This window comes from Macaca nemestrina, chromosome 6 (genome assembly GCF_043159975.1).
Source record: "Macaca nemestrina isolate mMacNem1 chromosome 6, mMacNem.hap1, whole genome shotgun sequence".
NCBI lineage: Eukaryota > Metazoa > Chordata > Mammalia > Primates > Cercopithecidae > Macaca > Macaca nemestrina.
Window position 1 is genome coordinate 57,934,893 of NC_092130.1, and position 26,632 is coordinate 57,961,524.

General features: G+C 38.0%; 1 protein-coding gene across 13 annotated transcripts in view; it reads right to left on the minus strand.

The window, feature by feature from the left end:
* Positions 1–26,632, minus strand: part of SNCAI (synuclein alpha interacting protein) — a 147,014-nt gene that overhangs the window by 12,601 nt on the left and 107,781 nt on the right. For all 13 annotated transcript variants that reach the window (XM_011710090.2, XM_024787142.2, XM_071098551.1 and 10 more), the window contains 6 exons: positions 25,099–25,278; positions 19,953–20,066; positions 10,959–11,084; positions 6,969–7,138; positions 2,096–2,188; positions 388–1,459 (listed from right to left, as the gene is read on the minus strand). In XM_011710090.2, the coding sequence (XP_011708392.1) occupies positions 388–1,459; positions 2,096–2,188; positions 6,969–7,138; positions 10,959–11,084; positions 19,953–20,066; positions 25,099–25,278 (1,755 nt within the window). The remainder of the gene's footprint in view (positions 1–387; positions 1,460–2,095; positions 2,189–6,968; positions 7,139–10,958; positions 11,085–19,952; positions 20,067–25,098; positions 25,279–26,632) is intronic.

The following is a 26,632-nucleotide window of genomic DNA, read 5'->3' on the forward strand; positions in this document are numbered from 1 at the left end:
CAAACTCTTCCTTAGGACAGAATCAGTGCCAATGCAGGACTAAACTTGCACTGACTGGTGGTTTCATCTTGCAGAAATGCCTCCAAGTCTAGCATCCCTAACACCTAAAGATTATGCCATTTAGGGAAATTTAGGGACCAGAATATAATCTCTTATGACTTCTTTTTTAACATTTCTCTCTTAGAATATTTTCCAAAAGAAGAGCAAGGAGTATGTATGTAACAAGACATGTCTCATTAGACACATTATTTGGCTTTCCATGCATCCCTTTGGATTTTTTTTTCTGGGGATTCCCTCAAGGTAGCATGGGCCCACAATCTGTAGTATTAGGAAAAACATAATCCATGTGAAGGAAGAAAAAAAGAATAGTCTCCAAATAGCACTTACTGCCTTATTCTTTCCTTTGTTAGTGGAGCTGGCAGGGTTTCCCTTGGCATCTGTTGTCTTTCTCCCAAGTGAAGTCAAGGGCAATGTAGAGGTTTTCAGCTGGTTGGCTGCCTGGTAGTTATTATTATTGTTTTGGTTGCCACTTAGTGTCTCCATGATAGATCGAAAGGCTCCAAAAGGCCTTTTCAGTTGATCCCCTGATTCGTTACTTGTGGAGGTCCGCTGGAGAGTCCTGCCCTTATCTTTGTCTTTTTCTCCATTCAGTTCAAGGCTAGGCTGCTCCATCTGCACCACAGGCTCCTCAAAGGTGACTCTCAGTTTTAAGTTCTGAGATGTCCTGCGCTTGGAAGATGGAGACTTGAGGGCACTCTTGGGACTTGTGGCAACTTTCTGGGCAGCAGTGCTGTCAGGGTTGGGCTGTGGAGGGTCACCAGAGGGCTGGTTTGGAGGAGTACTCCCTGAGCCTGGATACTGGGATTCCAAGTCTGGTTCACTGCTCTCTGAGGTGGGCGATGGGCTATGGCCATCCAGGGATTTGGAGGTCTTGATGCTGAAAGGAAACCTGCGTCCCCCTGATGCCAAGGTGTGTTTCTTGATCATCAGGTGCAGGCTTTCTGCGCTGTCCATACTCTCTACACTTTCTACAATGGGCTGTGGCCTTGGTCGGTCAGCCTTCCTCACGGGGGTATTCTTGGGGTCCTCAGAGTTGTTGGAGTCTGTGTCAGACTCACTCAGTGACCTCTGCATCAGCTGTCTCAGCCTGGCTAACTTCAGTTCCCTCTTCTCCAGTGGGATCTTTTTAGAATTTCTAGAGGAAGCCTGAGCATCCTGGAATTCCAAGGACAGTTTTTCCTGGGTGCAGACATTTTCTGAGATTTCCTTTCCCAATAACTGGCGTAGGATTTTATCAGAATCTTCGTCTTTTGCTTTGGGTCTAGCCCGGCTGGAGGCTGACAGGCTTCCAAGAACCTGAATCCCCTCTTGGACTCCTGGCTTGCTTTTGGCTACAGAATCATCATCTGCATCTGGGGATTTCCACTGGGACTTTCTGCAGGCAGGTGAGGATGGTGAACTAAAAAGAAGATGAAGGACATATGAGATGATTTCCTACTGGGTTGAAATGATTCAGCCACAAGTCGCTACATGGCCTTTACTGCCACTAATAATGTACAAGTAAATAAGAACAGAATACAAATAAGTACTTAATGTCTCTTCAAAACAATGTGCAAATACTCCATAGTATCAGCTATAAGGTGCCTTATGCCTTTGGCTATAACTACCATGACTACTAAATTTGTCTGTTTTACTGTTTATACATCAATTTTGCATAAATGTTCTCAGCTAATTCCATTTTCAACAAACTTATCAAGCTATATCTATATCTATATCTATATCTATATTTATATCTATATCTATATATCTCCTATTTCCACTTCACAGATGAAGAATTAAAAGATTCAATTCTCACAAAAGAGTAAGTGACTTGTTTATAGTCGTGGAATGAAAAATAGCAGAATCAGAGAATAGAGTAGGTCTTCAGACTCTAGGTCCTGTGCCTTTTTCACTGTGATTTCTCATTTTTATTCCCCTTTATAAGAAGAAAATGTTTTCTGTTGTCATCCTCTTAAAATATATCAAAGGAAGTTCAGAAGAAGGCTTAACAATTTAGGATACTTAAGAATGCTAAACAACAATGTGCTGGTATTACCTGGGTGAAGAAGGGAGTGACTTGCCCTCTGATTTCTGGGCTTCTAGAAATTGTTGGAGTTGGTTCTGCAGCGTGACACGTTCTACTGTTTGTCTGGGAAAGCAACCAAAACACATGAGGTCTCTGATACTGGCTACTGCTATAAATTAGGGAGTATAATTTTTTTCCTAATAATTTTCAGTAAGTTGCAATAAATACAAAAGCCTTAAAATGTGCATAATCTTCAGTTCAGAAATTTTCCTAAGGAAACAATCAAAAGTACCCCAAAAAGATATTTATTGCCAATATTAATGAAAAACTGTAAGTAACCTAAATGCTTATCAGTAAGTCTGAGTTAACAAATTATAATTGTTTCTACAATGACAGCTATTAAAATGATAATATGTTTGAGTATCTATGGACATAGAAAAAGTTTTCCCACTTATGTCTATATAATGTAGATATAAAGCATAGTTATATATAAATATGTATATATGAAGTATACTTTACTTTCATTTAATAAAAAGGAAAATTACAAAATACTATTTGCAGTATACAATCTCTGACTTACTATACTTTAACTTGTGATTTTTCAAATTTACAATGATGAGAAAGTGATACGGATTCAGTAGAAACTGTACTTCGAGCATCCATACAGCCATTCTTTCTCACTTTCAGTGCAGCAGTCAATACATTACATGAGATATTCAACACTTTATCATAAAGTATGATTTGTGTTAGATGATTTTGCTAAACTGTAGGCCAATGTAAGTGGTCTGAGCACACTTAAGGTAGGCTAGGCTAGGCTATGATGTTCTACAGCTTAGGTGTATTAAATGCATTTTAACCTTGTGATATTTTCAATTTGTGATGTGTTTATTGGGAACGTAAACCCATGGTAAATTTAGGAGCATCTATAACCTCATTTTAAAGAAAACTAACTCTCCATTTCCTACATGTGCATTTTTTAATATATATATATATAGAAAAATATGGAAGGATACACTTCAAAATGTTATATTTACTTTTCCTAAATTGTTTGAATTAAAGATTTTTTTCAATTAAAAAAAATTTCAGAGATAGGGTCTTGCTATGCTGCTCAGGCTGGACTTGAACCCCTGGCTCAAGCGATCCTCCCGCTTCAGCTTCCCAAGTAGTGGGCACTACAGATGTGTCCTGCCTAGTTTGACTTGACCCACATTCCTGTAAGATAAATTTTATGCTGTTTTAAGCCACTAATCTTGTGGTAATTTGTTACAGAGCAATAAAAAAAGAATTAAATATTTAAAATATTAAATATTTAATTATTATTAATATTTAAAATATTAAATATTAAATATTTAATTATTAATATTTAAAATATTAAATATTAAATATTTAATTATTAATATTTTAATATTTGATTTAAAATATTTAAAATATTTAAATACATAAATATATTAAATAAATATATCATCAATGTTCTTAAAATGACTGCTGTACTTTAGATATTGGGTGGAGGAAGCCCAATGTTCTCTTTGTTGAGTGTCACTGTGTATACTCAGCAACCATTAGCTGCCTAAATCTAATTCTGTGAGATGGGATTCTGCTAATATCCTTATATAAGCCCCAAGCATTTTCTTTGTTTTTCTCAGAAGCTGTCAGTTTTAGTCCAAACATTTCATCACTAAGACCAGAGAAGTCTGTGAACTCATTTTATCTGATTCATTCTTCCAGACTCACCTACTGACATGTAATTGCCTAATGTGGGAACCTGCAAGCAAACTTTTTCTTAAAGGGCCAAATAGTAAATATTTTAGGCTGTGAGCTAAACACAGTTGTGATACAATTGTACCACAACTTCTCAGCTCTGCCTTTGTAGCATGAAATCAGTCCTACATGATAGACAAATGAATGTGAGTGGCTGTGTTCCAATAACATTTTATTTATGAAAACAGCTGATGGGCTGGATTTGGTCCACAGTCTGTAATTTGCTGATTCTGGTCTAATGAAAAAAATAAAAACTAAAAATACATAAAAACATTCTACTCTTCCCACTCTGCCAGCTGGTATTGCATGTCACATGTTTTTAAGAAAAATATTTATTGAGGGGATAAAACAGATGAAGAAAGATAAGAGTTTGCTTTTAAAGGGTTTATTATGTGTCTTAAAGTGAATTACGACACAGTCAAGAAAAATATTTTGGGGTAATTGGGTTGACTGACAACTTGAATCCCAGGTATGAATGGAGAAGGAAGATTACTCTCTGGATTCTATAAAAGCTCTCAGGAAGAACTCATCAGCTCTAATTGTAGAAAAGAAAATATATGGGCATATGGCCACTGTATTAGTTTGATAGGGCTGCTGTAAGGAAGTACCACAAACTGGGTGGCTTAGACAATAGAAGTTTATTATCGTACAGCTCTGGAGGCTGGAAGTCTGAGATCATGGTGTCGGCCAGGCTGGCTCCCTCTGAACGCTGTGAGGAGAAGCTGTTCCTTGCTTCTCTCCTAGCTTCTGATGGTTTGCTGGCAGTCTTTGGCATTCCTTGGCTTGCAGATGCACCATCCTGATCCCTGCCTTCATGTTTATGGGTATTCTCCCCGTGTGCATGTCTGTGTCTAAATGTTCTCCTATTATAAAGACTCTAGTCAAAGTAGGACTCATCCTAATGAACTCACTGTAACTTGGTAACTTCTGTAAAGGTGCTGTCTCCAAATAAGGTCACATTCCAACATACTTTTTTGAGGGGGACACCCGTAATACCTAGACTTGTTGATTAGCACTTCAGTAGAGCTGAAGGTTGTCATTTCTAAATATTAACTATGTTTATTAACTCTGAGGAGTTGCTGAAGGTTGGAAAAGGCACTCAAGATTATCTTCCCCCAGAATTTTGGACTGGGAAGACTAGTGTTTTCCATCCTCTCTCCTGTCCTTGTCTATGTTATTGGTGTCTGGGAGCCCGAAGGGCACAGTGTACTGTGGCTGTACCAAGTTGATTTCTCCATTCACTTCTAGTTTTGCCAACTTCACTGAGATATATAGTAGGTAAAAGACTAGGGCATACAATGTAGCCTCCTTTAGTTCATCTTGTCATTGGCCCAACTATAGCTGTCCACAGCATTCTGCTCTGGAGACAACTGAAGGACTACAGTCTACTAGTACATATGTGTACTTTATCCCAGGATCACCAACTGAGAAAGCAGCCAAGACTTTGACTTTGAGCAGTTCACTAGTAAAACAGTGATTGTAGCTCATGAAAATTTTGTAGATTCCACGCTATGAAGAAGAAGGAGAATGTTTTGTGTTCCCTTCTCTGAGTATGAACCTTTAGAAAAAACACTCCATTGGATCATTTTAAAGTTCCTCTTTATCGATATGTCCATACATTACTAGAGGGAGTGGACATTAGTATAGCATTTTTGGAAAGATTAGTTAACATCTATCCACATTTCAAATATGTATGCCTTTTGCTCTAGCAATTCCTTTTCTAGGAACTTGTTTTTTGAAATATCTATACATGTTCATAAAGGCATTTGCACAGTGTGTTCACTGTGGGAAGATAGCTTACTGAGTTATTCATTTGTGTGCATTTTCCCTGTGATTACTTTGAGACCTTGAAGTTTACCTAGCTCACCTAACCTGGGGAAGTTTTGTGTAACTAGGCAAAGGATGCTTGGCAGTAACCCCATTTTTTCAAGTTTCAAATTTTATTTTATTTTTTCTAGAAGTAATAAACTCATTAAAGAAATTATTCTAGTATTGACAGGGGCAGGGGTAGAGGGGCACAGAGACTTGTAGCTCGAAAGCAGAAGAGTGGAAGAAGAGAGAAAAGGGAGATTTCCCCAAGCTTAGAGAAGAGGCAGAGGGTCCAAGGCCTTGTCATATTTTTGCATGGATCATAGTTAATCGAGGTCTTTCACCCAACCAAGGCTTTTTTCAAATGAACTCTATTCAGAAAAAAAATATGTGTGTGTGTGTGTGTGTATGTGTATAAAACTTAAAGATAAGACTCTTTTCCCTCTAAAATTTAATTTTTAAGATTTACCATCCTAATCTGTCAACATTACTTTGAATACTAACTGATTTTCAGGAAACCCTCCCCAATCTGGCAACTATGTTTAATGGGTGAGCTTTTCAAGGGCTGACCTTGGTTCCCCTCAGGCAGGTGCTAACTCCTTAGTCCTTCAACTTGCCGGAGACCTACCTGATGACCTTTCATCTGGGACCTCTTTTTCTAAGCATATTATGACAATCTCTCAGAAATACTCCCCTGACATCCAGACATGCCCTGGTACCAGTTTAATAATCTTATCAAGGAAAGAACTGACTGTAGTTAGTCATGGAGCGTTTTAAGTAACTTCATGCTGACTGAGCACTATTTTTTATTCTGAGGATTCATGAATCATCTGATTAATTTTTATAGGAAATTTGCTGGTGATAGTCACCAAGTTATTTATCTGTAATTTCCCCTACATCTTTTTCTTTTTGAGAAAACTGGGAAACTGGTCCATCTCTAGCCTTTTCCTCTCTCTCATGTTCTTTATGATTTCCTCAAATATTAAGGACAAAAGTTTGGAGATGATGCCTGTGAGTGCTTCCGGTGCTCTGTAATCTGGCCCTGATGTGTGAACACAAAGAGAGGCTCTCTCTCCTTGCCCACTGGCTTAAATTCCCTGCTTTGGGAACTTGCTGTACATTTTACTGTTTAGACATCATTTTGCCTCTGCAGAGATGGCATCTTTAGCATGAAGTCAGGCTGTAAGGACTTCAGATGGAAAAAGAACAGAAGAGGAGAATGCAGGAATTCCCTGTACAACTGGAAAGAAGAGTGCTCACCACAGCACTGGGCTGAAGCCTAAGTACAACAATAATGAGTTAGACTTGGTTCTCATGCAACCAACAGGCCACTTACTCCTTTAGCTGCTTGGTTAACTTCACCACTTGAGAGGCCAGCGACATGCAGGTCTCCACCACCACCAGGTACCTGGAGCACAGGGTGTGCCCCTGCCGCTCAGCGCTCTGGGAAGGCTTTTCCCCCGCGTGGTTCTGCATGGTGACATTTGCTCCATATTCAACCAAGGTCTGTCAGAAAATGAAGAGACATGTGTATCAGGGCATCTCTGTACACACGATTTTTTAATGACTGTAACAGAATGTTGAATAGTATGAAGAAAGCCTCTAGGGATCTTCCAGCAGTCGATATCACACACCTCCCTTCAGAGTCTGTGATGATGTAGCAGAGCCGGTTCTACCACTACCAATGCCCACCTGCAGCCTACATAAGGAGAGGGCTGGGAAAGAGAGGAGGAGGCTGTCCATAGTGTGCTCTCCTTTATGAGACACGCAGCGCAGTCTTTGTGGTGGGGAGTTCTGCCTCTTGCCATGGTTGGGCTCCAAGAGAATCACTCATAAAGTCAGAGATGCCTGTAAGAGGGGAAGACTGGAATCTTACCTGTTCTTATTTGCTTGGGCTCTAGTAATTGGATTTGGTCTCTGGTAATTGGTTTTGGAATAACACCTGTTTATTTGTTGCTGAGCCCATCTGATCAGGAACAAAAAGAACGGGAGAGAAATGACGTGGCTGAGAGTGGGGAGGCTGTGAAGTAACCCCCACCCTCCCATGATGCGCCATGGTGAGGGCATGTCTGTGGATTGAGCAGGCTTTGTAGAAGAAAGCTTTGTGTGAGCTTCTTATCACCCTGTTAATGAGGAGAGGGTTCTCTGGCGACGTTTGGCAATAGGGTACCCCAGAGGTGGAGAGAACTGTATGGGGGAGGAGGGAAAGGCTCCAGAGGGCCCTCTGAAGACCCCACCCATGGCACTCACTGGAGAGTCAGCATCTGAAGGTTGCCACAGAGGGCATCAGTGACCACAGCCAGCCAAAGAAGCAGGGACAACTTTCAGGGAGGTTGCATGCCTTTCCCAGTTAAGCAAATAGACATTGGACTTTTTCTCTTCATATCTCCTCCTTATCCTTGACACTACAGCCCAGAAGAGAGAGGGGGATAGGAGCTAAAGTGGTGTGTAAAAAGGCATGTCTCACTCCCATTCCAAGTCCCTTGAATCTTGAGTCTAATCTGGGTGGGAAGGAGAATGCTTTGAATCAGAAGTAAGACTGAGATTTTAAAGTGGCTTGGAGTAAATTTTAATAGTCATAAGAAAGGACAAAGTTATGGAATCTGGCCAAGGTACCATTAGTTGTGGTGAGACAGAAATTTGATGGAGCATGGTTGAAATTAATAATTCAAAAAAAAAAAAACCACATCCAAACTGTTTTGTGTCCATACTGTGATATTATTAGATTCCATAAAAAGTTATTACATCAATATTAATCAACCACTACAATCTGATAGATTCTTTGACAATATTATGATGAGATTGCAAACCCGGATTAATTTGGGTAGTAGACAGTATGTTCCCCTAAGCAATAGTTGTAGTATTTAAAATTTTAGGCTACTTAGACTGAGAGGTCATTAAGGAGCTTCATTTTCCTTTTGGTTTATGATCACTCACCATGAAAGGTCAACTCACCACAAAGCCATTGCCACCTACCTCACAGGAGTGTCACAAAGACCATGTCAGTATTGAGCCCTCAGAGCTCTTGAAGAGATGCAATACAAACACACAGTGTTATTACTCCCCTTTGAGCCTGACCTCTGCAGTTTTCTTTCCATTGTTTTCCTTACTCAGTCCCCTCCCTCACCTCATAGGGTCCCTTGCTCACTCTCAGTCTCTTATCATTTTTTTCTTTAAATTTCACACCCAGTGGACAGACCCCCTTCCAAGATTATCCAAGTTTCCACTTCCATGATGTCCAGTGCCAAAAATATCATTTGTGTGTAAGTGGAGTGATGAATGCTCTAAAAGGAAAGACTATCTCTCTTCACATATTAAAAAGAAAAATAAGTAAAATCTCACATAGCAATATTCAGCTGGCTCTCTTTGGCTTTAGTCATTTCTTAGCTGATTAAAAGTTTGTTTCAAGACTATTAAATATTAGAGTGTTTTGTTAAATAGAAAAGCATATTTTTCAATGGTTATTCAATCATATTTCCTTTAGAAAAAATGCTACTCCTTTAATATTTCTGCAGAACCTGGTAAGAATTTAAATTTCTCTCCTATACTCTCCAATTTCATATCACGCTTTTTAAAACTTGATGCCTTAAATTAGAAGATGTATGCTTTCCCAACAATAATAGAAAAACTTTCAGCTATCTGGACTATTTCCTATCAAGTTAGTTCTCCAAACAGCAGTTCCATGTGAGTAGGCACTCTAGAGAGATTTCTGCTATTATCTCTGCCTTTTGTTTTCATAAATCTCTTGCTTTTTATATTTATACTTTCCCCATATATTCTCCTGTCATTTCCCAAGTCTCCTCTACCTTCCCGAGCAACTAGTTCTCACCTCTCAGTTTTCTGTTTTGGATACCATCTATGTTGCACCCAGGAGGGCCTCAGTAAGTACCTGTTGCATAACTGAGCACACTGAGTTTGCAACATAGGAAAATAACACACGTGTAAGCCAAAAAACCCCAAAAACAAAAAACAAACAAACAAAAAAAAGAGTGCTGCTTTCTTAAAGGTAGAAAATGTATTAAATGTTATATACACACAACATATTTTGAACGGTATGAACTTGATGAGGTAAAAGTCTTGTCTCTAATCATGACCTTCAACTATATGTTGTCAATTTCCCTATCCTATATATCATATAGATATGGCAATAAATTCACATATTTTGGGTCACTTTCAATGATAATAATGGTATAATTGATCTGATTCTGGTAATAATGATTTATGTCTGTAAATAATATTCTAGACCAAGTCTAAACTTTGACTTTGTTTCCAATTCAAAGCCTTTCCTTTCCTCACATTGTCATGCCTCTTCCACCTGCTACTCCTCCTTCAGCTATCCCCTCTTTTTGCTCTGTCACTGAGGGCGTTCAACATTTTCTAGGTGGAAAGATCTATTGGGTCTTATGTTCACATATACTCCAGACACCTGGAGACAGACCCCTGGTGGGCTTTCCTGCCATGCACTACTCGGACGGCAGCTCCGGGTTTGGCCCAGCTTCATGCAGCTCTGCATTCAGCTGAGGGATGAGATGCCATCTCTTCTTCCCATAGGAACCCCACACTCTCTAGGGAGCTTTCTTGGAGCACCCTTCATGTGACTCGGGGCAGGGGGACGAGACTCCTTCCCCTCTCCTGTGGCTCAGCTCCCCAACTTTTTGACATCATTGTACACAATGAACATGACAATATTTAGAAGGCAAGTTAGGGTAAAAAGATAAGGCTACTTGACACTGTTGGGTGCAGTGATTGGACAATCAATGCCCTGGGTGGCCTGCCCAAGGGCTGAGAGGATCAATATCTGAATCCACTCCCACCAATTCTGGACTTTTTGAATGCATTTGAGAAGCTCAGTCCTACTACAGAGAAAGGGGGAACCACAGCATTGTCTCTCTAGTCTACAACTCCCTACCACAAAGAATTCTAATCCATTCCTGAAAAATCCGTCTTATTCTTCAAATATCTGGAAGGGTGAAATTTACTAGTGAGTGGAAAAGCAGTGAAAGACAGAGATGTCTGCCTGGTAATGGTTTCTCTGGTGCCTTGAGAACACGGGGAAATTTAATGTCTATTGTCCTCAGCACTGGGGTTTTAGAGCAGTGATAAGGGAGCAGGAAAAGTCCTTTTCAACACTCTGGGACACTGAAAGAGAAACTCTTAGGGATATTTATGCCTACATTTGTGTGGACTTCTCAAAATAATTCCTTATTGTCTATGACCATACAAAAGGTGAATTAATTCAGACATTCTCCTAGTGAACAGAATTTTAATGTTTTGTTTAATATTTGATATACTCAATTCTCTTTGCAAAATAGCAGGGCCTGTGTACCTGTATGCATCCAAGGTAGCCATGCTGTGAGGCTACATGAACAGCGCTGTTGCCATCCTGGTCTACTTCATCCAACGAGATGCCCTGTTCTTGCATAAACTGAAGAAGCCATAGAAGAATCTTTTCCTATAAACACAAAGACAGTTGGAATTCATGTAATATCTGGCAGAGAAGTCAGATAAAAAGACAGAGGAAAACAATACTCTAATTTGTGAAGCTTGGGTAAAACCAAGTTTACCGTAGCAAGAGAAAATTCTCATTCAGATGTGAATTGAAAATCCTTGAATCTCTGACTGAAATGAATGAAAGAGGATGACATAGAGAATTTTAAGAGCAGGAAGTTCCCTTGGGAGTGCTCTTCTTTTACTTATCTATTCTATAGATGGGAAAATAGGTTTGCAGGAAGATTGAGTGCCTCATCCAAGGCACACAACTAGACAGATCCAAAGTTGGAACTAGAATCCATGTCTTTTGATTCCAAGGCTCCCAAGGCAATGTTCTTGCTGCTGTGTTATACTGCCTGTAGGCTTCAAGATGTTACCATAAAACCTTGAACTACTGAGAACTAGCTTATACTTTTAAGTTTATAATTCTTCAACCATGCCTTTGTAATCCACACCGCTTGCAATCAATGGGCTTATAAAAAACAGGTAATACCTTAAGTTGCCAAGTGTAAAATAAATTCATTGAAATAAAACCAGGACCCTCTTGATTTTCTGACCAAGTGTTGGTGGTGTCTTAAGGTAAAGATTTCTCTTCTTTCATGTTAAAGGAAGAGAACAAAAACTTGGAACACAAACCTTTCAAAAGCAAAGACATAGAGCAATCACAGTATGTGTTGTCATAATCTGTTTGCATTTTACCCACTGAGTGTTTTGTGGTATTTTCATGTTATGCTTGGCCTTTGGAGAAAGCAGGGGGATGGGATTTCACTGTTTTAAAATAGAAGAATTAAATATAAAGTTAAAAAAATATGAGAGTGGTAAAAACAACAGCATGAAGTTTAGTGGGTGGAATTTGACATTTAAAAAGACGATCATGTGTTTGAAATAACCTTGAATTTCTTTCTTCTTAGCCTTTTAAAGGATTTTTTTTTGCAGTTATTTGCTCGGACTGGTCATGAACTTTTATACTTTTCTGGATTAAATTTGCCTTCATCTTCTGAACATGCCAACTAATCTGCTAAAGGAATGTTGGGATAAAAACAGCCAAATCCTTTAATGTTTCACCCCTTATGTGGGGGAACAGGGCGCTGTTTATGAAGGTATCTTGACATCAGGGACAGACTGAACATTTGCACCATACTTTTTCTAAACGAGCCCCAGGGAGTAAGACCCCTAAAGAGCATGATGAGAACAATGTAATCTATGTCTACAACCTTCTAAGAAGGCATCCCAGAAAGCAGGGTGAGTGTTAACTGCAAAAGCACACAGACCTTGTGGGAACTGAAACCCTCAAGGGTCCCTAGAGAATGAGATAGAAGCAGAGCCTGGAGCTATGGCCGGGAGTTAGAAGTTAGATAAGGATATGCTGCTATGCTTAGCCCTCTTCTTCAAAGGCAAACCTAGAGAAAATTGGAGCTAATGTTTGGACCAGAGCAGGTGATGTTTCATTTGCATAAGGTAAAAGCAGTTCCTTTGTTTTTTCTAATTAGGTAGGGGAAAAATATGGGATTACTGGTTTTTTTTTTTTTTGAGATGGAGTCTCGCTCTGTCGCCCAGGCTGGAGTATAGTGGCACGATCTTGGCTAACTGCAAGCTCCACCTCCTGGGTTCCCACCATTATCCTGCCTCAGCCTCCCGAGTAGCTGGGACTACAGGCGCCCGCCACCGCGCCTGGCTAATTTTTTGTATTTTTAGTAGAGATGGGGTTTCACCGTGGTCTCGATCTCCTGACCTCGTGATCCGCCTGCCTTGGCCTCCCAAAGTGCTGGGATTGTAGGCATGAGCCACCGTGCCGGGCCCTGGATTACTTTTAACTGGACATAGATGATTATACCATACGATCTTAACTCCTTAAAAATCTGGATGAATGGAAGTATCTCAGGATAAAATACATAACCAACTGGTTGAGGTTAATGGCCTAGACATGGAGCCTGCAAGAGGACAGGCTAAGGTACCTCTATCAGTGAAAAAGATGGCCCTACCATGGGCAGAACAAATTCTCTTCAGTGGGTCATTCTCAAACTTGTGATTTGGTTTGCTTCATGATATTAAATCACGGACTCCTAAACATGTGGAGGGGAGAGATTTTAAAGAATCATCAATTCAAAAAGCCTTATTTTATAAGTCAGAAAACTGAGGGAGAGGATAATGATATACAGCAAGTCCTCATGTGATGGCATGGATAAGTTCTTGGAAATTGCGACTTTAAGCAAAATGAAGTATAATGAAACTAATTTTACCATTTTAGTTCCTATGACATATTTCTGGTCACAAAAACAGCACCAAACTTCTAAATAAAGACCAAAAACTTCTAAAGTGAAACACTGAAATAAATATGAGCTATACATACATTTAAGAAAGACTAATACAAACAAGTAAGATAATTATTTATCTGATCATTCCAGTTCATGGTTTGGGTGGCTGGAGTCCATCCTGGCAGTTCAGAACACAAGGCAGGAACTATTCCTGGACAGGACACCATCCTAACACAGGGTGCACTCACACCCACACACATTTACTCACGCTAGGACAACTGAGACACACCAATTCACCTAACGTGCACATCTTTGGGACATGAGGAGAAACTGGAGTACCAGGAGAAAACCCACGCAGAAATGTGGAGAATGAGCAAACTCCACAGAGACAGTGGCCCTGGCTAGGAACTGTTTTTTTCTTCTCATCAACATTATAAGAAGATGATGTTTAAAGAAATCAGGTTAATTTAAGGATCTGCTATACTCCTTGATATTCTAGCGACTTCTTTCTTCAGCAAGTAAAGCTCAGAGGAGTTCAAGATATTGAGAAGTGTTTTACATGTATCTTCTTGTTAGATGTAATTCCATATTTTCAGGCCCCAATGTTATGGTGGGTTTGTCTATTCCACATGCACAAAACATGCCCTTTATTAAAATCACAGTGCTTTAGTTTTAGTAGTGGGGTTATAGGCAATGGAATACTGCATGTCATAAGAGTGGGAATGTTCCCATTGTGGAAATCTGGGGGAGAGTTTAAGACCTTGGACTTTTCAGGGACTTGATAATCTGGGAGAACAAGACATATATGGTCTGTGTGAGCCAAAAGTTACTTTGGCCCCTGAGGGGTCTCCAAGTCAGGTTCAACCTATATTGCTACAATAGCCTGACTTCCCTTCTTATGAAGGCATGGATAACTCTTCTTCCTTACAATGAAAGATTCTAACCAATTCAACATGCAAGACTTACATAAAGAAAGAACCATTATTTGATTGTTCAGAACAAGACAGGTTTTGCCTAGCACCTCCAATCACCTCCAATCCAGTCTTGGGTTTTATGTTGGACAATTTAAGAATAAGCATAAGAATTTAAAATAAGAAGTGCAATTGGCCTGTCCACTGAGATATGATATGGAAACCAAAATCTTCCATTATACGATGCAGAGAAGTACTCCCCCAAATGATGGGTTGACTATATACCTTGTCTTCTAGCAACAAACAATTTAGGGTTTTTGAGGGGAACATGGAGATGGCTAGAGTCTCTGGTTTTGGTAAAAGCATATTTAATATCTGCTCACAGACAAATCCTGCCCTGATTCTGGGGACCATGCCTGTGGAGATGCACAGTTCTACAATTCAAAGTGACTATCTGAAAATACCTCCTAAGAAGGGCAAAACAAATATGGCTATTTTCTCCAGCTAAGAGGGTGCTTGTTAATGTGAATGTGTATTAGATACATTTGTAATGGTGTCCCCCTCCCCTCTTAGCCCTTCAGTGTGTGTTCTCTCTGTGTATGTACACGCAGGAGATGTTAAAGGATGGCTGTAACTTCAGACCTCCATTTTCCCATAAGTATTGCTTTCAGAGAATATCTAATGAAGTCACATGGATGAAGATTTCTGTATCATTTGTTTCCCAGAATGCCTCTCCAACTTACATTTCATTGTCCACCCACATATCCATCTATCCATTCAACCTTCATCTACTGACTGAAAACTCCTCTCATGTAATTTTCCTCAGCAGTTTCCTCTTCTGGGGATTTTCTGCTGTTTTGCTAACCTGTTGTAATGTTGTATTTTATGTGTTCCTAAGGGCAATGCAAGTTGTTTAAAGAGGCAATTATCTCATGTGATTTATGAGATTTGCTGGACAAATTCTAATAAAAAATGTACTTGAGAAGTATGTCACAGGTTTATTGCTGGTATCAATAAAATCTCTATAGTGTGTGGCAATCCATGTTTTAAAGGAGTTAGCTTTGTGATCATAGATTATCAAATCTAATATGCCATCAATTACAAGATTTATTCCAGTTTTTGAGATGTAAAAATGTAAAAAATAAAGGTCAGCAATAATTTTATAATATCATGTATTGTAACTTATACGTAGAATCAAAAGATGGTAAATGTGAAATAAAGTGCATCTAAGAATTGATCAAATAAGTTATGGCCTTAATAATTCCTTTGCAAGTTTCTCCTATACATTACTAATGGTAAAATAAGTAAACTGAATAATACTGATAGGGATAAAAACAATAAGTTGGAGGACATTCAATAGTCATAACAGCCGACATTCATCTAGTGCCTAGTATGGATTGGGCAATGTGGCTTTTCTCACTTAGTCCTCAGATTAACACTGTGAGGAAGATTCTATTATTTCCACTTTACAGATGAAGAAACTGAGGTCCAGGGAGGTCTATTCTTTTATTTTCTCTCTTAAAAAAAAACACAAAAGAAACAACTAAGATATCTAACCCATTGAACTAGTAAGTGGTAAGGTTACGATGACAATGGAGAGTTTGCCATATGAACCAATGTTCTTCATGACTCTGTTTTCTGTTTTTTGAGTATGGATATCCACAATTGTACATTCCCTTATGACCCCTGACTCTGTAAAGGACGTGCTCCCTTTGTGCCCCTTGAGTCAAAGAAATCAGAGTTAACTGCCTGTCAAGTCTGTGGGTTTGTGGGGCTCCTTGTCAGTTATGCTTTGTCAAGATCAGAACTTGGAGAGCAGATGCATGAGTGCTAATCAAAGACTTTTCTATTTTGCTTTCATCTGCAATCGCAGCATTTTCAGTACTGTCGACTTACTTCCCTATGACAGTAAAACAATAAAGGCAGGGGAATATTTTTCCTTTTTAAAGTAAATTGTGGAAAAACAACAGTAACATAGCCTGTGGGAACACCCCCATCACCAGCATGTCTACCACTGCTCATGACCATTTGCAAGAACTGCTGAGCCTTTTCTTTTTTCAAAAAGTGCCCTTAAAACAAAATCTGTATTAGGGCAAACATTTAAAGTACAGAATAATAAATACAGTGTAAGCAAAGGTGCTCTTAGTAAATGTTCAATACCATGATGCAGATTGTTTCTGTGGAAGAATCTACTGACTAAAAGTCACATGAATGATTCAGAAACAAAAGGAATCACAGGTTTGATGTTGAAAGTAACATAGAGTCCACTGGACTAATGACCAACGCAGAGTAGGCAGAGGCTCCCAAGCAGTGGAGGGCAGGAAGCTGTGCTGGAAGAGCCTGGAAGAGAAAACCTGAACCTTCACGTTTGAATAAAACAGCCCAAGTTACACAGGCAGTAGCTTTGAATTGAGATAATTCCATCTCAATTGTTTTGCCAGCAACATCTTCCTCAAGGGCCAGCAAAGCAGGCCTATCTGAGAACACTCCCTGCTTGTTTCTTGGGTGTCCCTGAGGCTTCCACCTTCACATTCCCTGTGGCTAGTTCTGCTAGGTACAGTCAGGCAATGAAATAATTGCACCCTCTGAGACTTCATGTGTCAAGATGAAGAAAATCAATTCCTATCACCCAGGGATCTATCACTCCAGGAGACCACTAAAAACTGTTGGCTACCCTGCGGTACTAGAGTCTTTAAAGGTAATTTTTACAAGAAAAAGGACACAAATTGGGAGTCATGTGGAGCCCATTCTTTAGGAATCTATATGAAGGGCAGAGAGCAAGTAAAATAAACCAAGAGAGGAATTTTCCTCTGTGCTATCATTTCCAGGGGCATTTACTGAAGAAACAAAGCCGGGACACACTCAAATGCCTGCTGGATGTAGAAAAACTTGCATGTGCTGAATCCATTAGAAAACTGTTCAATAACAGTCTTCCTTGTGAAAATATTAGGCTTGTAATGGTTCCAAGTTCAGCATCTCCACAGGTTATCTGTTACATAAGTGGCTGTGGCGGATGTAGGATGGCTGGACAGCATTTGCAGTTCTAATGGGCTTCTACATTTTTCAGTTAGGTAAGAATGATCTCCTAAGGGCACTGCTGGACTGTCCCCCTCAGAGCTGTATTTTAGGTCATAAAAAATGTATATCATCTTGAAATAACAACCTGAGTATTGATACTATCGTGAAGCAAACGTTTGACACAGCTCTTCAAACAGGTCACCAATTTCCATATTTTCCTCTAGTCCCACCAAGTAAGTCACACTGTGACCCAACCAGTCCCAGAAAAAGGGCACTTTATTTTGTTCAGTCCCAATAGCTTCAAAATTATGAGAAACCTGCTGTGAGAGCTGAATAAAGAAACTGGCATATATAATCAACATTTCCCAAGACAAAGAATGCCGAATGCCCAATTATTTACTTAGAGTCTCAGAACGGCCATGTAATTCTTTCCTCCTTTTCTTTGGCAAGCTCTACCAAAAGTGCAGGCAGCCTTTCCACTGATACTTAAAATTCCTTTTTAGGTTTTAATATAAGCAAATGAAATCAGGGACATGAAATAACTATTCACGCAATTAAATAAAACTCTGTTTTAGACTCAAAATGATTAGGAAGATGAGTATTGATCCAATTCTTCTGATCATTTGAAAATCCTGTTCTCTTCTTTGCCAGTATAGATGTTCTTTGGCTTACAATGGGGTTATGACCCAATGAACCCATCCTAAGTTGAAAATATTGTTAAGTAGAAAATACATTTAATACACTGTAGGGTATTGGTTGTTTACCCTTGTGATCACATGGCTATTGGGAGCGTGGCTGCCATGGCCTAGCATCACAAGAGTATCATACTGTATATCACTAGCCTGGGAAATGATCAAAATTCAAACCTGACGTATGGTTTCTATTGACTGTATATCTCTTTCACACCACTGTAAAGTCGAAAAATCGTAAGCTGAACCATTTTAAGTTGGGGAGCATCTGCATAAGCAAAAAATGGCATCCTTACATCATGCCTTATTAACCACTAATCATTGTTTTCAGGACACTGTGGATGGGAACTAGGGAGTGCAATGCACAAAGAACACAAAGTATAATATTTCAAAGACAGTGACTTTTACAAATTTTAATGTTGGGCCTGCTCCTTTCTCCATTTCATAAATTTGGTACAGTTGCAAATTTCTTCAGTGAGTAGTGTAAAGTACTCCAAATATTATAATGTATTGTTAGATAAAACTGCAGAAAAAAGTCTTCTTCAGCTGTATCAGTGCCTCTACAAACAATTTGCATACATTTTCTATACAAATGGGGACAAAACAGGATCTGGCCCTGAAGTGAGAGAACCTGAGTTGAAATCTAGTCTTTGCTCTTACTAGCCATTAGACCATGTGCAAGTCATGTAACTCTCTTTCTTCAGACTCCTCATCTGTGGAATGGGGATAAACACAACAAGCTCTCACAGGGTTGTTTTGAGGAATAAATTAGATAATGTACACAAAATCCAATGGCATGGTGCCTGGCACACATAGGAAACATTTTACATGTGTATATATAACATATAAAAACATGTTTTTATGTAATATATATTACACACACACACACACACACACACACACACACACACACACACACACACACACACACATTAGTAGAAGTTACCACGGCACAAAATAAACTATCCCTAAGCATGACTCCTGCTAAAGAAAGACTACGGTAATAGTGTTGTCTACTTTTTGAACTTGAGATTGTCATACTTGAAAAAGCATAATCTCTTGTTGACAATGCCACAGTTTACTTCTACTGGGAAAGTTTATGAAGCCAAAGGGAATACAGTTAAATGCATGAGAAGCAATTTTCTTTGCCACAAATACAATTAAATCTATTTTAACACAGTACTATTATTTTTAAGACTGAGATTGGTATTTTGTGGTTTCAATTTTTAAAAAAGATAATTCACAGTCACATTCTCCAAAGGGAGGTAGTAATTTTTCTTTTTAACTGCAAACACTGGATTGTGATCTGTGTACACAAATTAATGTTGGGATTTCCTAATGCGAAAATTGATTGCAATGGAGAGCCATCTAGTTAGTGTGCTTATTCATCTTTAATTGAGTGATGCCTTGATTAATATCTTATAAAGATTTTCCTTTTAACTTTGGGTTCAAGAAATGTATCATTGTTCCTTTTGATAAATGTTAAACGTGTTTATTGTAAAAAATTTGGAAAATACTGAAAAATTAAAAAAAAAAAGAAAATCGAAGCCACTTGTACTTCTCCTCTGAGTGATAACTACTATAAATGTGTTGTGATATATTTCTTTTTAGTATTATTTTCTATTTCTCTTTATCTCCAAAATTCAAAGTTGGTGCTAAATTATAGGACCAGTTTTATATCATACATATTTGTTTAGTACTATATAATGAACATTTTCCCATAAAATGTCATCAATGGCTGCAGCTTCATTATCCATCATCTGTCATAGAGTATTTATTTAGGCTGTTGTAAACTTTTTTTTCATTAAAAAGAAAACAACAACAAATATCATTGGTTATATACCTTTGGATACATTTTCTGTGATTTCTTATGTTTGGATTTTGATGGACTAATAATAAAAAAGTAGGAAGATTATATGGTACACAAAGGCAAGATACTTAAAAAACTCCTTCATACCTGGCCATAGCAACCTGCGTAATGAATAAGGCTTGGAAAATCTTTAGAACAACTCAGTTCTGCGATTGCTTCTGTTTCACTCACCATCCAGCGTACGCACTCCAATTGACCATTCTAGGTTTTAAAAAAGAAAGAGAGATGGAAATTCAAGGTAATTCAGGTTTGAAAAACACATTGAAGATGGTAATTTTACCAAGGAAAGAAATCATATAAATTTTGGCATTTATATCTGGCTTAATATATTTATGATATAAAGATATCACTTATTACATTCCTCATCTGTGGATTTGGCTCGAAATCAATTGCAGAATTTTTATTTAAGTTCATTTTCATAATTGTAATCAGTTATTTTAAATTCACTTTAGTAAGGTATATTTGTATACTATAAAACATAATCTTTTAAAGTATACAGTTTGATGTATTTTGACAAATATGTATACTCCTGTAACTGTAACTTCAATCAAGACAAAGAACATTTCCATTACCCCTAGAAGTGTTCTAGTACTCTTTGGTTATTCTTTGGTTCTCACCCTCCTCACCTTCGTCCCAGACAACTGATAAGATTTCTGTCACAATAGATTAGTGTATGTACTCTTGTGTCTGGCTTCTTTTACACAGCAGGCCTTCGGGACTCATTCAAGCTACTGCTTGTATCAGTAATTTATTCCTTTTCTCTTGCTGAGAAGCATTTCATTGTAGAATTATACCACAATTTATTTATCCAATAACTTATCGATAGACATGTGGATTGTTTCGACTTACGGGATATTATTAATAAAGTTGCTATGAATATTTTTTGTGAATACATGCTTTTATTTCTCCTGGGTAAATAATGGAATTTCTGAGTCGTATGGTAGCTGTATATTTGACTTAATAAAAAGCCATCAAACTAGTTTCTAAAGTGATTGCCCACTTGACATCACCACCAGCATCATATGAGCATTCTAGTTGTTTCAAAACTAAGCCAACACATGGTATGGTTAGTTAATCAGTATTCTTCGATTAAGCTTCATAAGATGCACAACTGTTTTCCAATCCTCAAATAATCATATTTGTTAATGAAAAATCAGTAAACTCATATTTGAAATTAAAAATTTCATTAAGGGATGTGGTAAATATCTTAATTAGTAAAATACTAAACAATTTTAAAAAGGGAAATTATCTTTTGTCATATACAAATAATATAACTATGGACACAGAAAGTAAAATATCCTCAACTTTTACATTTTTAAGGAAACCAACCCTCTTGACCTTTAGGGTCAAGTAAAAGTAGGCAGAAAAAAAGAGTAGGATTTTCTTATAGTCGTTTATGAGGATTTTTTACCCTCATAATTTTAAAAAAATTTCTCATAATTTTGACAAACTTAAACCTCTCTCAAAAAACAATCAAGTCATGTAAATAGCTACAATATAGTCCATACGTATCTGCAGAAAATGTTCCCTACCACTTATAGAGCAGTATGATATATAAACCCAGATATATATCTCCTAGTGATTAAAACCCAGATTGTGATATGGATTTAAATCTTAATCTGCCACTTAGTTACAAGACCATGCACAAATTACTTTACCTCTCTGATACTCAATTTTCTTAACTGTGAAACAGTGAAATACCAGGGATAATAGTAACTACCTCATAGAGTTACCATGAAGATTAAATGAGATAAAGCATGTAAACTTACTAAGCAGAAAATACTTGTTACCTTCTATTAGAATGCTCTCTTAGATCTCACAATAACTCTGTCAGACAAATGAAACATTCAACTGCCTTCCTAGTTTGCAGCTTGTGGGATTTTAGCCCAGGAGAAAAGAGGTATGGTTGGCAGGGAGCCAGGGGAGGCTTCACCAAGGGTAGCATTTAAATTAGTAGAATAGGATTACTTTCTCTTTATTTTAGAATTCTATCATTTAACTGCTCAAGGGTAAAAATCTATTCTAAAAGGAGGACAATGAGGTAATCTGCTCATTCTTCATTTTATTCCATTTGGATAATAGAACTCCCAACTATTCACATGCAGATTCTATTCTCTTGAGGTATTTGCCCTGGGAGGTTGGTCTGTATGAGTTGGCTCCCTGCCCCTCTGGCTGGATCTGGCTGATGGAGAGCAGTGGCAGATCAGGAAAGGAGAGTGCATCTGAGGCCCTCTCTGTGGGGTTGCCATTGGCCAACTGAGTCCCTTAAAAAGCTCAAAAGTAAGCTAGTCCTTTGTACTCAGCCCTCTCTACCTCCAGTTCTTATAACCACTCCTTTCCCTTTCCCAGTTTTGGGGAGGTAACCCTGTACTGGTTGCTAAATAAAGACCCCATAGTATTGCACTTTCCTTTACGAATTCCCTTACCCTCAACCATCCTTTTATATATAATCCATTAATTACACACTTTCCTTAAATTTCACAATTGGAACATGCCAAATGTTTCCTACCAGGATTAAAACCAAAAAACTACTAACACACTAATACAATGTGCTTCATTCCTCTAAATGAAGAAAGGAATAGCAACCATACTGATCAGTATGGGTATCAGTAAGGTTATGTGTTTGAAGTCATGTTATTCCCAGATGGACACTTGGCTTTTTGGCTTAATCAAAAGGACTGAATGAGAAGTGAAAAGGGAATCAAGATTATTTCATTCCTAGACTAAGTCTTAAAATAACTTCTTCTTCTCTCCTGTTTTAGAAAACAGACTGCTCTCACCTTTTAGAAATATTTCTTTCCAATTACTTTACTTAATCATTTCTAAAGAAAACTCAATAATACCCTGAACTCCTACAGTATCTACTTTTGGGTATCCCAGAAGTAGTCAATAAATTCCGTACGTAACTGGCAGAATTTATGATGTTCCATTCCAGGAGTTTAATAGTGAGGGAGATGTTCTTAAGCCCTGATATGACTTCAAAGCCCCTGTTCTCAGGTAATCTTTCTATTTGATACCTTATCCCTGACTCTGCTTCCTGTCAGCCAAGTCATATTATCTTAGCAGCTTCTGTCTAACAAAGTTGGTACAAATGGAGCCCTCAAAACTGTGCTTAATGAGGTAAAAAAACACCACTAGTTGGTTACTGGTGTTCAAAACAAGGTCCTAAAACAAAATGATGACTCTTTAGGACTCTTTCAATGTCATCAATGTTCATCAAAATACACTGAATGGACTGAGACAAAATATGTGTCAGGACAGATTTCTAAAGAGGGGAGCACTTGTTATAAAATATTTGTATTTACTGCTTTTGTAAATTCTAGAATAAAGGAATAGAACATTCAAATCATTGTCTGGAAGTAAAGTATGAAAAGCCTGAGACCTCAAACTTGTAAAAGTTTTTGAGTCTTATGGGTTTGAAATCTTTTTGATTAAAAGGAGAAACAAAACTGCTCTTTAAGTTTGCACACTGACTGAATGATGGCGATCTTATGTTGACAGTAGGAATATAAGAATGAATTAACACTTAATATGGATATCATAGAAGGTGTTTACGCTGAAGACTGGCGTAATGACCACTAACTTTCTTATGTACCTTCTACTCAGAGATTTTTAATCTATCAAAACAAGCCCTAGGGCATATAAATTTAAAAAAATTCTTGTCATCTACCTATATAAATAATCTACCATTAGGAAGACTAATGAGAACTGCATTTTATAAACACTAAAACAGGACGGCAAATCTTAACACTCATTGGCACTGCAAGAATATTTTATTCATCACTGACACATACTCACTGATGCCTATAGGACTCTGTCACAGGACTGTGTCCCAAATTTGCCATCCTGTACTTGTGTTACTGATAACTTAGCGGTCTTCTCCACTAGCTATTAGCTCTTTAAAAGTAGGGACCATGACTTACACAACTTTGTATTGCTAGCCACCAAACACAGTACCTAGTAAACTTGGTACACTTTGTTAAGCTCAACTATATTAAATCTTGACTTTACATTTGACTTATCTTTCTTCATGATAGCTGCCTGTAGTTTAGTTCTGTCTTTCTTAATGATAGCTGCTTGCAGTTTAGTTCTTAATTCGACATCATATCATTTACAACCAAAGGAAAATGATACCCACAAGGGTCATAGATTTATTTTGTTTAAAAATTATTTTCTACACCAGATTTGAAGTATACCTAATTACTTTGCTTAACTGAGCAAAATTAAATAAAATGGAAATTATTTTTAATGTATAAACATTTGCTGAATCATCAAATTAAAAATACACAAAAATCAGGGTTGCATAAAAAATATATTCAGGTAGAACAGTAGTTGATATTTTTTTAAATGTAATGTTCTTTAGTGACATGTAGGTTTCTCTAACAAATTCCCCTCATCAATTTCAATATAACTTCATTTATAAAAATTATGATTATTCAGCTTTTAGAAGACACAACTATTATGTAAAGCAAAATACATATGCAAAAGTACAAGATGTACTATATTTCCCTGAATGTCACTTCTGGCTTTTTAATAAATACGATTGGATTCTACATTTACTTGCCAAAGATCTTTTAGGTAATTTTAGTTGAATAGCTAATCTTCTAGTGATGTACTATATTTTGCAGAGGCACTTGCTGCAGTGCTATAAAAGTCCATGTTTTCTTGTCTCACAGTTTCTAGGTTTTAACTCTATCCCAGTTGACATTAATTTGTGTAGTTTTTGACAGCACACTGTGCTCTGTAAGAGCTAAACTCAAACTCGGCACTGATACTCTAAAAAATTCTTGATACTGAAGACACTTAAACTTCAGATGTGATCCATTAAGACCCCACTTTGTGATCTGAAATACTCCCGAGTGCTAGCATCCTTAAAAATACACCTTCCCCACATTTATCTTGCTCATTATTCAAGAAGAAATGAGAGTCTCTGATAGATCCAGGTGTGGTTAAGAAGCTAAATTGCAATCCCTATGAATAACAAAAGTTCTTAGAACCACAACATATCATTTTCCTTTCTCTTTAGTAGCAGATTGACAAAAACTGGGAATTTAGTCTCAAAATCTCAAAGCAGTGACTGAAATGATTACTCTCTTAAATGCAGTATGTTCATTTGCTCTTTGCTTGACAAATCACTCTCTTCTCTCCCTTCCAACACTTTAGCTCACAAGGAATCTTAAAAAAATAGAAATCCGACTTCTAGCTGCGGAGGTTCCAGCCCCCAACCAGTCACCTTAATGGCCAGGCCTGCTGGAGTCAACTTCTCAGTGTTGCGCTCATTGAGGCAGTCTTCTCCCATCAAAGAAGTGAGGTGCTGTAGACACTCTGCATGTCCCTGTGATGCCGCAATATGTAATAGATTGTTTCCATTTTCATCGTGAATTTTGTCTAGATTGTCTGCAGCTAGGTGTGGCTGTATAAATAGTAAGATTAGAAAACCCAAGTCAATAAATCAGAGCAAGACCCTGTGGGTGTTTTTCTCTGGGCACTGGAAAGAAGAAATGAGCTTATAGAAGTTCTGGTGGCAGCCTTGGGGATCTAATAAATCAGAGTATCTTGCTATTATTCTTTGTTACAATATGCTTTAGAACATGAGTTCTCAAGAGACAGATCTTCATATGAGACATGGCAACAGGGCTAGGGCCAATGAGGTGTGGAGGCTTCAAGCTGGCTTTCTAAACAACTATAATGACATTTACAGTAATTGTCAGGTTCCTTGTCTGTTTCCCCTACTTGATTGTGAAGTCCTTGAGGGTTGGGGCTGGGTTTTATTTCCTGTTTTAGGTTTGTTGAATGAATGAACTATTTGTTTCTACCTGCTTATTTTGCCTTGGATTGTAGAGAACTGGCTTTGGCAAACTACCTGATGACTGCTGGTATCTGGAGGCTACATGGCTTCGGTTTTCTCATCTCTAGTGAAGTTTTGTCCCTTGACTATGAACTAGTTGATAGAGATTTTTGGGTGAACTGAGAGGTGTTGTTAGCATTTGGGAAACATGAAAACATAAGAAAGACAAAAGAAAGGAACGAACCAAAGAGAATTAGCGGGAAGAGCCAGGAAAATTGAAAAGACATTTTCAGGAGAAAATACTACTACTACTTTATTTCATAAAATTATTCAATTATATCACCCTATCACAATAGTATTTGTGATAATAGAGCAAGTATATTGTACTTAAGTATGCATGGCTTTACAGTAAGTAGAATCACATTGCCAAGATGTGATGATTTTCCTGAATGAGACTTTAATTAGCATCATAGTATGAGCCCACGCTTGCTACTGTTTGATCCAAGTCTGGAAGCCAGAAAAGAACAATGTAGGCAGATGGAGTGCTATTTAAGTTTAGCTCTCTCTGAGCCTAAGCAGAACAGACTTTTCTTACATCATGTTACTCTGTTTCTAGAGTCTTTGGAAAAGCTTCATGCTCCCTAGACATGCAGAGCTGGAAGTAAGTAAAAACTCCACCTGGGTCAGAGGGCAATGAAGCTCTTGGGTAAGCTTCTATCTACAAATGCTTTTCAAACAACCTTGTCCAACTCTTCTGAATAATGATCAGGACAAAACAGAAGACCCTCTGTTTACATATCCGGCAGGTCCACCATCAGCCAAGAATTGACATCCCCACAAATAACTGCATGAGAGCATTGGGAACCATTTGAAAAGCAAAAAGAAAGACATTAAGATTCAAGTTAAAGAAAGTGCCGGGCTCTCTTTGTTTGAGATTGAGTCTTCTTTTCAGTTGAATTCATGCAAAGTTAAAATGAAA